This window comes from Stegostoma tigrinum, chromosome 20 (genome assembly GCF_030684315.1).
Source record: "Stegostoma tigrinum isolate sSteTig4 chromosome 20, sSteTig4.hap1, whole genome shotgun sequence".
In the NCBI taxonomy this organism is placed as follows: Eukaryota; Metazoa; Chordata; class Chondrichthyes; order Orectolobiformes; family Stegostomatidae; genus Stegostoma; species Stegostoma tigrinum.
In genome coordinates, this window is record NC_081373.1 from 22480915 (window position 1) to 22497731 (window position 16817).

General features: G+C 39.7%; 1 protein-coding gene across 1 annotated transcript in view; it reads right to left on the bottom strand.

Annotated features, from left to right (window-relative positions):
• Positions 1-10760, bottom strand: part of fhip2a (FHF complex subunit HOOK interacting protein 2) — a 62318-nt gene extending 51558 nt beyond the window's left edge. The window contains exon 1 of the mRNA XM_048550899.2: positions 10436-10760. Within this exon, the coding sequence (XP_048406856.1) occupies positions 10436-10480 (45 nt within the window). The 5' untranslated portion in view covers positions 10481-10760. The remainder of the gene's footprint in view (positions 1-10435) is intronic.
• Between the last annotated feature and the right edge of the window lie 6057 nt (positions 10761-16817).

The window sequence follows — 16817 nt, forward strand, 5'->3', positions numbered from 1 at the left end:
CCATTGAATCTACACCAACCATTTTGAAGAGCATTCCGCTTTCCATTTAGGCCCGCCCCTGTACCCTATCCCTGTAACGCTGTATTTCCCATGGCTAATCCAACTAGCCTGCATTTAACTGGACACTATGGACAATTTAGCATGGCCAATCCACCTAACCTGCACATTTTTAGATTGTGGGAAGAAACCTGAGCACCAGGAGGAAATCCAGGGAAAATGTGCAAACTTCACAACAGTCACAAAAAACTGGAATTGAACTCCAATCCCTGGTTCGAGAGGCAGTAGTGTTAACCACTGTGCCAATGCACTTAATTGGTTGTAAAGCACATTGTCATGCCCCATGGCAGTAAAGGGCATAATGCGTTATATTAATTCAAATCTTTCTTTTTCAGAAGTCGGACTCTTTGGCTGGAATTTTTTGGTCATCTGTCCAAATATCACTTTTGTGGCCCAGTGTCATATTTTAACAATGTTTTATTGTTCAGGAGGTGCTAACATGAACAATAGATGTTGTTATTGTGTCAATAGCACATTTTGGATCCCACCCCCTTTGGGCACCAGCTATAATTTTTTTTAAAATGCATCTATTTTCAAGGTTATTTATAAAGTGCAAACTGAGTATCATTTGGAATAAAAATAATATAATCAATAAGCAAGTTTCACATAAAAATTGTACCTCACTAGTCTTTTGAGTTTCCAAGCTGTTTCTTAACACCACCGCAATTTTCTCACTTCTACTCAATTTGAATGCAAAGATTTAATTCTGCTGCTGCGTATTATAAAGTGCTAATAATCCAACAGAAAGGATCCTGTCCCATTAATTTACATCTTAAATAGGATTCTTCAGAGACAGTAAGAAATGCTGATGCTGAAGTCAGAGATAACAGGGTGGATCTAGAAGAACACATCTTGAGTAGGATTCCTGCTTTTTGACAGTGCCGGTCAGAATGCAGCATAGTGAACCTTGGACTCTGATTGTCAGCTGATGAAACCATTCCCACAGACAAGGTAAATGGATATCCCTCAATTAACCTACAAAGAGAACTACAGCTTGAAGGGTTCAAATTTCAACAATTTAATAGCACAGGTGTATTTTATTTCTTAAAGTTAACCACAAGATTCAAATGTATGTTAAACCCACTCACTGATGGCAAATCCAAAGTTTAAGGCCCCACAGAAGAAATAAGCAATGTCATTACTACTGATGTGCACTTAATCTAAAACAATGGATACTGACATCCTACAATGGCTAACAGAACATTGTTATTGCATGGGTGATCTTACAGTTAGTCCCCATAAGCAATATTTCATGATGAATGACACGCAATTAAAGATTCATCCAGCTGAACACTTGTTAGCTGCCGTGAATAGTCCATCATTATTAGCGATTGTTAAAATTTATTGAAATCTTGAACTATTGCATCGTACCTTCTGTACTGCATTTGCACAACCTTAGTTATCTATTACCAAACAAAATCAGAGGCCTGAAGTTTAATTCTTCTTTTCCAAATAGATTACAACAAGTTAGATATCTGAAAGGTTGAAGTGCACTCCAGTCATTGCACAGGTTTCAATGAATAGAAACAGGGTGACAAACATCCAATTTAGGCAGAAACACGATGATGAATATCTGAGGTGCAGTCTTCACCCGCACTAGAATATATTTTCTAATTAGAGAAATGAGTTTGCAACACTGTCAGCGCTATTTGGTTAGCAATCAACAAGAAACTGATTTTGTTTCAAATCCTAATATATGATTCACACAGCTATCAAGGTTTAAACTTGCAGTAGCACATGTAGAAACAACTAAGAATGTAACTTGGTGCTGCCAACCCCTTTCTCACCAATTCTGCATGATCCGACTCTTAACTTTAGTTCTTCAACTAATCCCAGAATTATTCAAAAGCTTGCCTAGTGAAATTAACAGCAGGCCCCCTCAAACCAGTTGTAGGTAAGAGTACGGAAAGGCCAGGTGTAGCAAGGGATCTGTTGAATTTGTTAACAAAACTAAGTGGCAACATACGTTACGATAGGCAGGTAATATATATTAAGTTTTAGTAAAGGATCCTCATTAACATCGATGGTACAATATCACGCAAGTACCTTTCAAAAGCTTGGCCTAAAATACCACAAACAAATTCGACGTCCATTCATTCAAGGCTTACGTTTCGCAATTTGTTTTCCTACAGGACCAAAACACATACATCAAAATTAAATCCTTTTTGCTAAATATTCCTCACTGAAGATGGACAGAAACTAAAATATTCACTATTTGAGAGTCTGTAAACAATATATTTTAAAAACTAATGGACTGATTCAACAAAAACTTGATACATTGATTGGCTATGGCCCAAGTTAGAGCTGATTAGTGTTTTGATGAAGATGCAGCTCTAGATCGTGAATTTTTTTAAAAACAATTCATTAACATTGGGAGAAATGATAAATTGACTTTTGTTTGAGAATGATGTGGATTGTTTTATTCAGAATCCCTTTTTTAAAATATTAAGGATTGCCTCTGCTGCCATGGTGTAACTTTTCACAGCTGTCAAAACATGGTCAGAGTTTTCAGAGAACGTTGTTGGATGACATTTAGCCTGAAGCTGCCTCAGTGAAATGAAGCAATTGGTAATTATAGACTATCATCCAGCCAGGAGGAAACCTAAAGCAAGCCTTGAGAAGTTTCCAGCTGAGTCAGCAGAAGCATGCACTCTCTTGTTATTTTTACCATCAACACTTAAAAGGACCTCAACTTTTGCAGATTAATGTTTTTCTAACAAGAAAATTTCATAAAGATGAATATAATGTATTTGAACTAAGGTGACACTAGTCTCTGTTAAAATAAAACTAAAACTGGAACTTCTTCCGCAGTATCTACACAATTGTTTTTCCCTGAAACAGTTCTATTTATAGCTAATTTGAAGTCTTTTCACTTAAAGTTATCTCCTGAATAAAGAATTTTTTACTGCAATAGAAATCTACACAAGATGATTGGTTGGCAGCTAAAACTCTAAATGATATGTGCATATGAACCATCTTACAGTCCGTATGCTTTACAAAAATAGTTTCCAAACTGTCAACTCCAATTTGGCATAGCATTTCTATGAAAGTAATATTCTGAAATCAAGATGCAGTGTGAGCAAAGTTATTATATTCAGCATAAAGTGGATTTATCAGTTTTACTCAAAGGACTGGAGCAACTTTCCGCAAACCTTAATCTCGATGCCCTAGGAACACTGGCCTTTGAATCAGAAGTAGACTATCCAGTTTTGCAAGTCTGAACTGTCATTCAATAAGATCACAGCTGATCTGACTATGATCTCAGCTCCACTTTCCTGCCTGCACCATATATTCTTTAATAATTAATTTAAGGAAAATCTGCTGAATTTTAAAAAATTAATGCGTCTATCAAGTGCCCTCATTGTTCACCTCCTGTGAAAATTCCTTGGTGGTAGACCACTGAAAGAAACCTTATCAAGTACAAAAACCCTGTGTCATATGTTAGCTCACCAGCAAACATATGAAATGAGATTCCTTGAAGTTTATTTTGATTAAAAAAAAAACAATTAATATCTCTCACTGTCATTACGTGGTGGTACAGGAGTGAGCCAGACAGACCAGGCTTCAATTTCGATCATTGTGTTATATTAGGTGATATCAGATGAAATGGCACTCTAGTTATCACAAGTGGTCCACGTTTCCACGGGCAAGTCGCAGAAGCAAATGTCAGTGTACGTGGTGAGGAAGGACAAAAGTCAGGTTCAGCTGCAGCAATCCATACAGCCAAGATCCAGCACAAATTATCACCTTCGGTTAATGATCAAAAGAAAATGCGTCAATATAAATAATGTATCATAATTTATGATAAGGACACTCCAACTTGACACTACATTATCACTTCAGCAGTTTATTGTTACTTTTAATCAGGACACAAGTTACAAGTTTTCAACTTATTGAAGCAGTTCAAACTCTTCAATAATCTGCACATGAACGCAACTAAAGATTACAAAAACAGTGACAAAACACGGGGGGTAAACAATTCAGAAATCAGAGAATTACTAACTAATACACTTCAGAGATGCGTATAATTCTGACATTTTCACAACATTCCATGTTGCCCATGCAGTTCTTATTTATACGACAGCCCCGCTTTTGCGGTACAGACACAGCAGCAGGAATGGGCCATTCCGCCCATTGAGCCTGCTCTGCCATTTCATTGCGTGGCTCATCATCTACCTCAATGTCATATAACTGCACTGTTCCCACAGAGTCATACAGTATGGAAACAGACCCTTCAGTCCAACCAGTCCATACCAAACATAATCCCAAACTAAACTAACACCACCGATCTACTCATTGTTCATTTCCCTCCAGACCTTTCCTATTCATGTATTTATCTAAATGTCTTTTTAACATTGTAATTGTACCCACATCCACCACTTACTCAGGAAGTTCATTCCGATTTAAGCCACTCTCAGTGTAAAAAAAATTTGCTCCCCTACCTACTTTAAATCTCTCTCCTCTCACCTTAAAAACGTGCCCCCTCGTCTTGAAATCTCCCATCCACCGAAAAAACAATCACCACTAATCCTATCTATACCCTTCATGATTTTATAAACTTCGAGAAAGGTTGCCTCTCAACCTCCTACGGTCCGGTGAAAGAAGTCTCAGTCTATCCAGCATCTCCTTATAATTTAAATCTTCCATACCTGGCAACATCTTTGTAAATCTCTTCTGAACCCTCCCAGCTTGATAATAACTTTCCTATACTGGGTAACCAGAACAGGACACAGTATTCAAGTTGAGGCCTCACACCAATGGCCTATACAACCTAAACATGACTTCCCAATCCCGTACCCAAAAGACTGGGCAATGCAGGCCAGTGTGCTAAATGCTTTTTTAACCATCCGTCTATATTTGATGCAAACTTCAAACAATTATGTACCTGAACGCCTATTACCAACCTTACTTTCCATATACTCTTAACGTCATTATTAATTAGACAGCTATCAATCTCTGTCTTGAACTTACTTAATGGCTGAATTTCCACAATCCTCTGGGCATTGGAATTCCAATGATTCACCCACCCTCTGAGGGAAAAAGTTCCCCATTAGGCCTTTTATTTCAGGAATGTCTCTCCTGGTTCTAGATCCCACAGGCAGGAAAAATGTGCTCACTATATCTATTTTGTCGACCTGTTTAACAATTTTCTCAGTTACTGCAAGATCACCTCTGATTGTTCTAAACTCCAGAGAATACAGGCCCAGTCTCCTTACTCTTTCGTCATAGAAGAGTTACACCATCTCTGCCACATTCACTCACTGATAACTAAATCGTTCCTTCAGGAAAGGGACCTGAACTGCACTCTGCTCCACCTGCAGTCACACCAATGTTCGATATGATTGAAGGAAAACGGCTTTGCTCTTGTACTCAAACAATCTTATGATAAAGGATAATGTACCAATTTTCTTGCAAAATGCTACTGCATCTGTGCGCCAGCTTTCAGTGATTTACTAAAAAGGACACACGCTTTGGACAGCAAAACCTTCCAATCCAACAGAAATAACAGTGGAGCTATCAGCTCTCACTACTATTAAACAATATATCAGACAGGAGCTTTGCACAAACACTCCAACACAGTTAAAAGTGTTAAATCAGGAATTTATTGTTTGAGCTGTTTTGCTCGTTCCAAAACTTTACAATAACAGTGCCTACCTTATTGAGATTGAGAACTAAAATACGCAACATACCTGCTGCTGAATTAATACGGTAGTTACCCAAGAATTTTGCCAGAAAAAGGTGGGACTTGTGAAACTTTAATGATGTGATTAGTCTCAATTACTGCCAAACAACCACTACTAACACATGGATTTTACTTTTAAGGACATAAGAATTAGGAGGATATGGCCCATGTTGCTTTACCATTCAGTATGATCATAACTGATCTTTAGTCACAACTTTACTTTCCTGCCTGTCGCCCATTTTCCTCGATCTCTCTCAGAGATCAAAATCTGTCAATCCCAGTGTGGTACATTTAATGAAGAAGCACCAACTATGTTGTGGGACAGAAAATTCCAGAGATTGAATCTTTTGAGTGGTGGTATTTGTTCTCATCTCAGTCCTAAATGACTGACCCCTTCTCCTGAAGCAAAGCCCCATATTCTGGACTCCCCAGCCAGGGGAAACATCTCATAGAATCCCTACAGTGTGGAATCTATCTCCATTTGTTCACAAAGTGTTTCATAACTATGAAGAAACCTGACAAAGTTAATATTAGCAGGCTAATATGTCACACGTGTGTTGAGATGCAAATCAAACTATCCCATAGATGTTTCTTCAATTTCTATTCATTTAAACACATACCTGTTCATGTAGAGGAACAAGAATTTGGCCCACCTTTGATGATTCATTCATTTTACTGAAGAAATATCTTTAACTACAAACAGAGCTTGACAGAAGTAATCTAATGATCAATGCAAACCTTCTGTCAACACCGAACTGTCAGTGATAAACCATTTGCTGGGGTTAAAGAAAAGGAGGAAGGAATTATTGAAAGTTATTGATTCATTATGCTGAAAAAAGACAATAAAAGCTATCAAAAGTGTCACTGAGACTTAGCAAGAATTTAAAGGAACACTAAGGATTCATACTGCAAGTCAGCAGACAAGCTCCCTCAGAAAGCTAAAGAGACATTTCAACCTGACAGCCATTGGATGGGGAGATGGGAGAAAGAGAGGAGGAAAAACAGTTCACAATACATTCTGCTTAAGAGAACAAAATGCCTCCCAATAGTTTATACTTTTTCCAAAGTTATATTATTGTTATACTGCAATACAATTAAAAGGTACATGTTAATGCAATTAAGTGTTATGTGTAAGAAAAGATTTTCTAACTTATCTTAACTTGGGTGGAAGATCCCAGGAGGTACATTAGTTTGTGAGGTACCTCTGTTAACATGGATGCTATCTCCATTCTTCTTTCAGAATGAAGAATAGGTATTAACCCTAGTTATTCCTATTTACCCCTTGGGGTTGGTTAGCTAAATTGACTGGATGGCTGCTTTACGGTGCAGTGTGATATCAGCAAACTGAGTTCAGTTTCCAAACCTGCTGAGATTATCATGAAGGTCCTGCTTTCCCAACCTCACTTCTTGCCTGAGCCATTACAACACTGAGATTAGACCACCACCAGTTATTTCTCATCAATGAGCAGTGCTATGGTATTCCTGGATTACAGAGTTTTACCACTACCACGGTTATTACTATATACCCCGAATCAAACATTACACAAATAGATTATCAGGTCATTGCCATATTCTTGTTTGTGAGAGTTTGCTCTGTAAAAAAAATACGATGCTTCTACCCTGCAGCTGTGACCACGCTTCAAAAACACTTTATTGATTGTAAATGGCCTTGAGACAACCAGAAATAGTGAAAAATGCTTTGTAAATGCCGATTTGAATTTTTTCCTTACCAAAATATTTTATGCAACAGCTAACATTGCCCTCAGGAAATTAGGACTGAAAATCAAGGGAGTATGTCAGTATCAGCCAAGTGTTTACACACTTAAAAATTTATAAACCAGTGACTGAGTGCAATAGTGTTGATCAAATCTTGTGGGGGAGGTTTGAATGAGAGGAGCCCTTGCAAATATTCACCTGATGACACACCTTTCCCGGCCTTCTAAAATGGTGTTTGAAGGTCTGGACAGGTGGGCTGTTTGGAGATTTGTGCACTCTCTCCAGTGCTTTGATTTCAGCTTTGCATGCTCCCCATGCAAAGTCTCTTCATGTTTTGGTTACTTCCTGGGTGAGCCTTCTCTTTTTTGGTTAGTCACAAGCTGGGGTCTCCAATGAGTTGGAAAGCTATGTTTGACTTCTTCAGGCATGTTTAAGGACATCTCTAATGTACTTCCACTGTGCTGTTGCTGTGTTTGAGATTTGACTGGAGCAATTGCTTTGGGAGTCAGGTATATAAACAACTTGTCCACCGCAGCAGAGTTGGTGTTCAATGATTAGCACCTTGATACTTGACAAAGAGCTAGTGAGTCCTGTTGGGCAGCCTTTATTGCCACTACATTGGAGTATCTTGTGAAGGCATCATTGGAAGTATTTCCCCATGGCATTGCAGTGCCCGCTATAAATTGTGCATGGCTCTGATGCATACAGTACAGTGGGGATCACTGCTGCCTGGTAAATCCTGGTAGTCTTGGGTTTGAGATCCTGACCCTCAATTATTATCTTCTGTTGGCTAAAGGCTGGGACAACGACAGCAGACAATGATAAGTGTTGTTGTCTATGTCTCCCATTAACAACCGAAAGCTCCCAAGATACAGACAGAGGTCCACATTCCCAGAATCTCTGTCCCGAGGAAGTAATATGCTGTGGGAACTTACTGGAAGAGAACCTATACTTTCCAGTTGTTTTTAAAAAGTCTACATTTTCATTTGATTTGATGGAAGGTTTGGAAATGATATGAAAGGCAGTTTCTTCGTGAGTGTGCACAATTTCACCCACATATTCAAGCTCTCTGACGGAGATAGGGGTGGTTTTTCAGTTTGGATTGAAGGCAATTTAGATTGAACAGTTTCCCCATCTGTTCTGTAACATACCTTTATGCCTATGGCTAACTTGCTGGAGATGAAGGGCAGTATTAGGTAGAGAAAAATGGAAATAACATAGCCAACAAGTTCAGAAAAGTACAGAAGTCAAATGACAATGGGAATAAATCTGATGATTTTCTAGATTCTGACCTACAGTCCTCAGTCTGACTTAGAATGACAGAAGAGTAATCAGATGTTTCTGACACCTATAATTTTAAAGCTGAGACACCGCAAAATTTCATTACCAAACCTTACTAAGTGGTGCAGGTAGCTAGGCGAAGGTTTGAATATACCACATAATTACATACGAAGGTACAAACAGATTATGTAGATACTATCTCCCTTCATTACCTTACTTGTCCCCAAATTCAGAAACCTCCAGAACCCTTTTTCCCACAAGTTCTCACGTTCTCCAATTCCAGACTGCTTTGCTTTTCACATCCCTGCATTTCAGTGACCACCTTGGCTCCATGTATATAAGTCACTCCCCAGAAACACCCCTCTGCTTGCTTGCTTCCTTTTCCTAAACCCAGTTCTTGTACCAAACGTTTGGCCAACTCTCCTAATATCAACTTCCTTAATTTGGTCTCCATTTTTGCTCCCCAATATGCTTCAGTGAAGCACTCTGGAATGCTTTTCCAAATTAAAGGCTCATGTAAAGAATAATGTAACACAGACCAAAATAAAACCAAACATTGCTACAATTCACATATTCCATTAAATTATAACATAAATTTTCATGAAGTAAGCTGTAACTGCTTCTAAGCATGCACAGTTGAATAAAACCATTTCCCACAGACTCTAAGTGCCTACAGGCCAAAATTATTTGCCAATGCTATTTTAACCTAAGTGTCTCAGACTAAGTTACATGCCACTTTGGAGTGCCGGGGGGGAGGTAGTTGAAGATTCCATAAAATATAAAACAATGGAATCTAGACCAAAACACAGTTAAAATGCTTAGCAATGGGCTTCACTTTCAAATCAATTGACACATTATTTCATTCCATCTGACAACATATTACTGTGCTATAGCACATTGCAAGTTGTGTATAAATACGTGCGCTTTCCAAAAAGCAGATTATCTCATAATTCATTTGGTGTATTTAGAGCTTTGTTGACTACATCTGCCATAATTCCCAAATACATCACACTGCATTCAAATCAAACTCACACTTATAATCGATTTCTCAGATGACAATCCATTATCTATACACAAAGCAGGTAGAAAACAAACTGAAGTAACTGATAAATCATCCTGATTCTGTGATAGCAATTACTCTGCAGTATGTTTTGGCAGGTAGTTTTTTTTATTGAATCCAGATCTTTTGTCGTTTCACGATTGCTGGATTCTGCCATAACCCAAACAAAAGCAGCTCCTACACACAATGGAAGGGAGGGAGGAAAAAGGGGCAGTGCAGAAACAAACAGCTGCTTCCCCGAGAAACAACACGGGAGCAGTCGCTGTCCCGTCTGTCTAGTCACTGCCCCAGGATAATCGGAATATCACACAAAGTGGATGAAGAGCCAAAACCCTGAATGTTTGTCAGCGACAGGGAGGCTACTCCAAATAAAGATCAATCACCCTCCGGCCTCAAAACCTGACTGTTTCAGAGAAGTTTCCCCAGAAAAGCAGGAATTTTAAAACAAGTTCGAATTCATTCAAATTGATAAAATAAATTGACTGTTAACCCCTCCTCAGAGAAGACGGGAGGTTGGGGGGGGCACTCTCTTATTTACACCAACTCGGTAGGCCTCTGTGGGACCCCGATGTAAAGTGAAAGCAAGCGGCCCGGGTCTGGGTCCCAACTGCCTGCTAGTCCACAGGGACAGTACTCACCGCCTCCACCGCCTGCTGCAGGATGTTGGTAAATTTGGTGAACATCTTGGCCTTGGACTCGCGGATCTCCCGGCGGATCTTCTCCTTGGATTCCTCAATCTTCTTCCTGGTTCGATCCAGCCTGGCTGTTCATGCGGCTCACACACAAAATAACAGAACGGGGGGGAATGACCACGAAACGAATAAATCAAAGATACAACGCGCGGGCAGACCCCGGTGATCAAATAAGCCAACAGTAAACATTCAACATCTCAAACGATACAAACACACAACCGACACCGTGGCACCACAAACAGACTGTCGGCCCAACTCACAGCGCGGTCCTCCCAGCGCCAGGGGGCGCCGCCCTAACCCAGCACCGCCTCATAATGCGGTCATCCTGGCGTCAGAAGGCGCACAAGAGCACAGTCCTCCGTCCTGTCTTACACACCGACTGGCAACGTGGTCCTCCCAGCACCAGATGGCGGTGAAGAAGACATTTACCCCGTACACCTCTGTACACATTGCCTCACCGATGACAATGTGGTCCTCCCAACACCAGGGGACAATGGAAATCACAATCCTGTGCTGGGTCTGAGATAATGGGAACTGCCGACGCTGGAGAATCCGAGAAAACAGAGTGTGGAGCTGGGTGACCATAGCAGGTCCACCAGCAAATTGTTCGTCTGCTGTGTTCATCCAGCTCCACACTTTGTTATCCCGTGCTGGCTCTCACTGGTTGATAATATGGCCCTGCCAGGGAAGTGAAAAGCCCAGTGTACTGTCCTACAAATGTAAAAAGGGCACGGTGGTAATGTCACTACCTCTGGGTCGGGAGGCCCGAGTTCAGATGTCACTTGCTCCAGTGCTGTGTAACAGTCCCTGAACAGGTTGATGAGGGAGAAAAAGGTGAAATATGTTAAAGCAAAATTCTGCAGATTTTGGAAATTTGAAGTAAAAACAGAATGTTCTGGAGCAGGGCTGGCAGCATCCGTGGACAGGGAATATTTCAAGGCTAGGTGATTCTTCTTCAGAACCTGACTGTTTTATTATTGTTGTTAAATGTCACTGGCAGACCAGATCTCCAAATGTGTATCCAATCTGTGTCCTCTGAGTGTCCTTTTTCCAATTGAAAGAGGTGCAGGAATTGCCCATTTGGTTGTCCATCCCATGCTATTTAGCCTGGTTTTCCAAAGAGTGAGATCAAAGCTAATCTTGAGCTTCAACTGCACTTTGCTGCTTCCTCCTCATATCCAATACTTCCACAAGAGGCCAAGCATCTGACCATCTCAGCAAACATATCATAAGCTGAAGCATCCACAGCTCTTGAGTATCAAATTCCAAAGACCCATTATCTTTTAATTGAAGAAATGTTTTCTCAGGCTAAAATGACTGTGAAAATTTTAAATATTGCAATGGAGCAAAGAACAGCCCAATAAGTTGTTCAATGCAGATGTCAGTAGTAACTGAGAAAAGGAAGATTAGATCTTTGTATCTGCAGATTTGAAACAAGTGCAGCATGGGTAACTGGTAAATACACAAAGAATTGGAATTGCAATTTGGTAAACAAGCAAGGAACTACAGTGCAGATGTTAGCATTTGGAATTTGAAAGCTTTATTACATTTGTTTAGCCTGTTCGTGCCTTTTAGTATGTAGGCCTTGTACAGCCACGTCTCTTGTTCATTTTGATCTGTGAATTATAAAAGAATAATGGCTCACCCAAAGGTTCACTTGTTTAATAAGATTAATTTATTTGTAAGCATGATTTTAAATCTAAACTGAAAAACAATTCTCCGGAATACAATTTTCTGGAATAGAATGCCCTCACTTCTCTAAGCTTAGCAATGCAATGCCCTGGTATATTGAAATTTACTGGTCATACAATCACCCCAAATTCTTTTGGTTGCAGATTCTCTTCTTGCAGATCAATTGGGCTGTCTCTGAAAGCTGCTTTTGACAATCTGTTGGGATGTTCTTTTCTCTACTGCAGTATTGAAATTTAAAGGTCACAGTCTTTTATATTGCTAAAGTCCCTTCCCACAGTTTTCCAGTTTGCTTGAAACTGTGAGGTGTTCCTTCATTGCCAGCCTTCCAGAAACGAAACTCCAAACGGTTATTTGGTCTTATCAGCCTTGAAAGCCTGCTATTTCGCTTTGCTGCCTTCTGATAGTGTAACTGAGAATGTCTCACAGCTCAGTAGCTTTTCAAATGAAAAACAATTGACACTCTTCCTAGGTCAGCATTATTCTTAAAGCATACTGATTAAATCGTCGTACGGAAAATAGTCTAATTTGTTTTTTCCCTTACAGTCACTGAGTTGCAAGGAAGGGTTTAAGAGATATTTAATTGAAATCTTATGGAAACATGCGGTGAATACAGAATGCCACTTTTCGTCATGGAAAACTGTAAAACAAGGTTGTATTTATCTAGTAGGTGCTACTAACATTCAATGCACCAAAATTGATTCCCAATATGAAAATTGGTGTCGTAGGATGAAAACAGAAAAAACTTGGGATTTTTAGCCTGGAGAAGAGCAGTCTCAGGGTTGATCTTATGAAAGAATATAAAATAGAACAGGAGATGGAAAACATTGACGTTTATTATTACTTTAAATTTGAATATGTATAAGAGAATGTGACATAGTTAGCAGCAAATTTGGGAATGAGCTCCCATGATATTAGTTCAGAACACAGTTTAGAACTGAACATTCACCTTTGTAAAGTGTTTTGTAGTATTTTATTGTGTAAAAGGGTACTATAAAATTGTAGGTTGTCGTCATTAAGTAAAAGAGCAGGCTATGTAATTAGGTAAACGTTTACTGTATAAAAGCTTGGGATGCTAGCCTTCCTGGCTGGAAAGCTATTTCTGCACAGCTATTATCATTACAATCCACTAGCTTTTCTTGTTGATTGACCTGTGTTACCTCCTTATGTTGTGTTAGTTGTTGATGACATAGTTGCAAATCATATTGAAGACAACAAAAATGACCTTGAAGATATATTAACAAGATTGCACTGCAAGGTGCTCCAAGTCTATTCAGTATTTAGTAGCTCACTTTTAAATTGGCAATAGACTCTTTTTGCTGACGAATGAGGATTATATCTCCCTTTAGATAGTTGGATGGATGGACGGACAGACAGACAGACAGATAGATAGATAGATAGATGATAGATAGAAAGAAAGAAATTTATTGTTACTTGTATTTGTGAAAATACAGTAAAGGGTGTATAATTTGCCACAAAATCAGTGCCATTTAAATGTATGTCCTTGTAGACAAGCTTTAGCTTCACACTATGGTTTTTACAATTATGTTATTGACCATTGTTACCCATTACTCCTCCAAAAGATGTTCTTGTATTCAACCAGGTTTATAGAATAAGTAAGCCCTGCAAATAAGCTTCCACTCAACAGTCATTTGCTGGTTCATTTCTGAAGATAATACTCTGACTAGTGTCAGTGTGTCTGGTATAAGACTTAAACAAAGCCTCGCTATTAACTGTTAATCATCATCAGTTGGTGCATTCTCCATGGCAATGCCATGAGCAAAATTCACTTGCCAACCAGTCAGCACTGTCCTCTCGTGCACATAAACATTGGGTTCCCTTTCAATTGGTATTTTTGTGAAATACCCTGATGAGTGCCAGATGAAAAACTTTGACAAATTGTGTCATTTTTCAGCAATATTCAAGTCCTGTACAATAAAGCACCAATCTATATTTTGTTTTACTTGTTCATTCCTTCTTTTGTGTAATAAACCTATGTTTTGTTTTCTTAAAGAACATTTGCAGACTCACATGAACGTGTTTCGGTAACTAACCACCATGCTAAAAAAAATTGCAAAAAGCAAACACATCATCTATGGGGCCATGTTTTATTCTGGAATCTGACTTTGTCCAGTATTACCATTAGCTAGGATCAAAGCACAGCTAAAATATTTGGTTTTGCCTGTTTATGAATTTTATCACAGGCTTCAGGATCTGAACATTGGGACTAAATGAGTGTCCCAAGCGTACATGCACTGGCTGTCTCTTTAAGGTGGCTTCCTAATTGGCTTGCTTTGGACTTGCCTTCAAATGAGTGAACCAGCAACTGTGAAACCTCAGCCATTGGAGGCCTCAAACGTAAGTGAAATAAAACATGATGCCTCATTGGAGGGTCAAGAGGACTGAAGGAGAAAGCCTCCCTTGGGGGTGATCGTTGAAATAGTTGTGTCTTGATTCTTTGACCCCCAAACCCATTTTGAGGCTTGGAGCTTCACGGCAGCCACCTCTAAAAGAACAGCAGCTTTCCTATGTGGCAGACAAACCTGCCCACCAGAAAAGAATCCCAAATGAATGTCCTCCTCCAGACACCTGGGCCCACTTCCTGCCCTTTGATGCTGCTCTCTGCTCCTTTACTGGCTTCTTCACCCTTACCATCCAGGGATCAATGATATAATTCAGCCTGATGATCACAATCTTAAAACCAATTGGTTGTCTGTGATGTCAGCAACTTGCCACTAGAGGACAGAACATGACAGTGAATTAATTTTCAGATTGCCAAGATAAAATGCATTGTCATTTACTGCTGGTTTCTTATAGAATTAACCATGTTTTATTCAGTCCTCCAAATGAAGTGTCAGCAAGTGGAGGAAGATATGGCCCTTTAGGAGGGGAGATTTAACCTGGAATGCCACATGGGTATAGTTGGGGGTAAGTGTATAAGGTGGTCCAAATGCAGTCGGGTTGAAAAATGCAAAATTTCAGTTGGTTAAGCATTACTCACTTTGGAGGAATGCATGAACAATTTCATACTGTTGGTTGATTATTTCCAACAGTTCTTCAACTACTTTCAGATTTAACAGCCCAATCACAGATTTCTGAGATAGGACAAAGAGCCGGGGTTGCTGGAAATCTGCAGCAAAAGCAGAATTGAATTAGAATTAGCTAGAGAAATTGCTGGAAAAACTTAGCAGGTCTGGCAGCATTTTTGGAAAGAGAAACAGTTAATGTTTTGGGTCCACTGATCTTTCATCAGAACTAGTAGTAGCTAGGAAATAATGGTATACATATGAAGACAGGGGATTTTTGGTGTCTTTAACTGTATCCAACCCATTTCCTACACTTCTACCCCCATCCATTCTTTTGTCTCTCACAACACCAATAGAATCCCCTGGTCCCCACTTTCCACCCACCAGCATCCACATCCAAAAGATCATCAGGTGCTATTTCCATCACCTTCAATAGGATGCCACTACTAGGTACGTATTCCACTCCCAAGCCTTGTTAGCATTCTGCAGAGACCCATTCCTCCAGGGTACCCTAATTCACTCTTCCGATCCTAACACCTTCCCACAGTTGCATGGTACCTTCCAATGCATTCGTAGAAGGTGCAACTGAATACTTGCACTCTCCATACTACGCAAAGGTCCAGTCACACCTTCTAGGTGAAGCAGCCACTTATTTGTACTTCATTCAATCTGGTGTACTGTATTAGCTGCTCACAATGTGGTCCCCTCTATAATGGCAGACAAAACACAGGTTGGGCAACCGCTATAATGAACACCTGTGTTCTGTTTGCAGAAACTGCCCCGAGCTTCAAGTTGCCTGCCACTTCAAAACACTACCATATTCCCTAGCGAACATTTCCCCAGCAAGGAGCAGTGCAAGCTGGAAGAACAGTATCTCACTTTCTGCTCAGGTTCCCTCCAGCCTTCAGGACTCAATATCAACTTCAATAATTTTAGGGCCTAAACACCTTAGCCTTTAAATTGCATTTACACCTGTTCGCGAGCATTTTTAGTGATTTCCTACTTGGAATCTATTTCTGCTGCTCCAGAGTTCCTAATTTTTCACCATTACGAAAATGCTTAGATCTATCTTTCTTGTTGGATGACCTTACACTTCTCTGCATTGACCTCTGTCTGCTGCAGTTTTGCCCACTCAATCCAGTTAATGTCTCTTTGAAACCTATTTATTGTGCCATCCACTCTGGTACAGGTCAACAAGCTTGAATATATGGTTCTCTGTTCCTTCATAGAAGCTGCTTATGAATTTGGTTAAAAGCTGAGGTCTCAGTACTGATCCCTCATGGACACGACCAAGTCAATCTTTCCAAATGGAGAATATACCCATCGCCCCAACTCCCCTGACTCTTAACCTATTCCCTACTCACTTAAATAGATTGCCTGTTACTCCATATGTTCTATTTTTCATTAACTGTTTCTTGAGTAGAACCTGAGCTTGTGCCTCCTAGAAGTCCAGATAAAAAACATCCATAGTCAAGTCCTTTTCCATCATGCTGGCTGCTTCCTCAAAAATTCAAGAAAACATTTTACATGACATGACATACCCATTATGAATTGGTGCTAACTTTTGCTCTTCAATCACTATTTGTCCACCTACTTAGTTGTCCTGTCCCTAA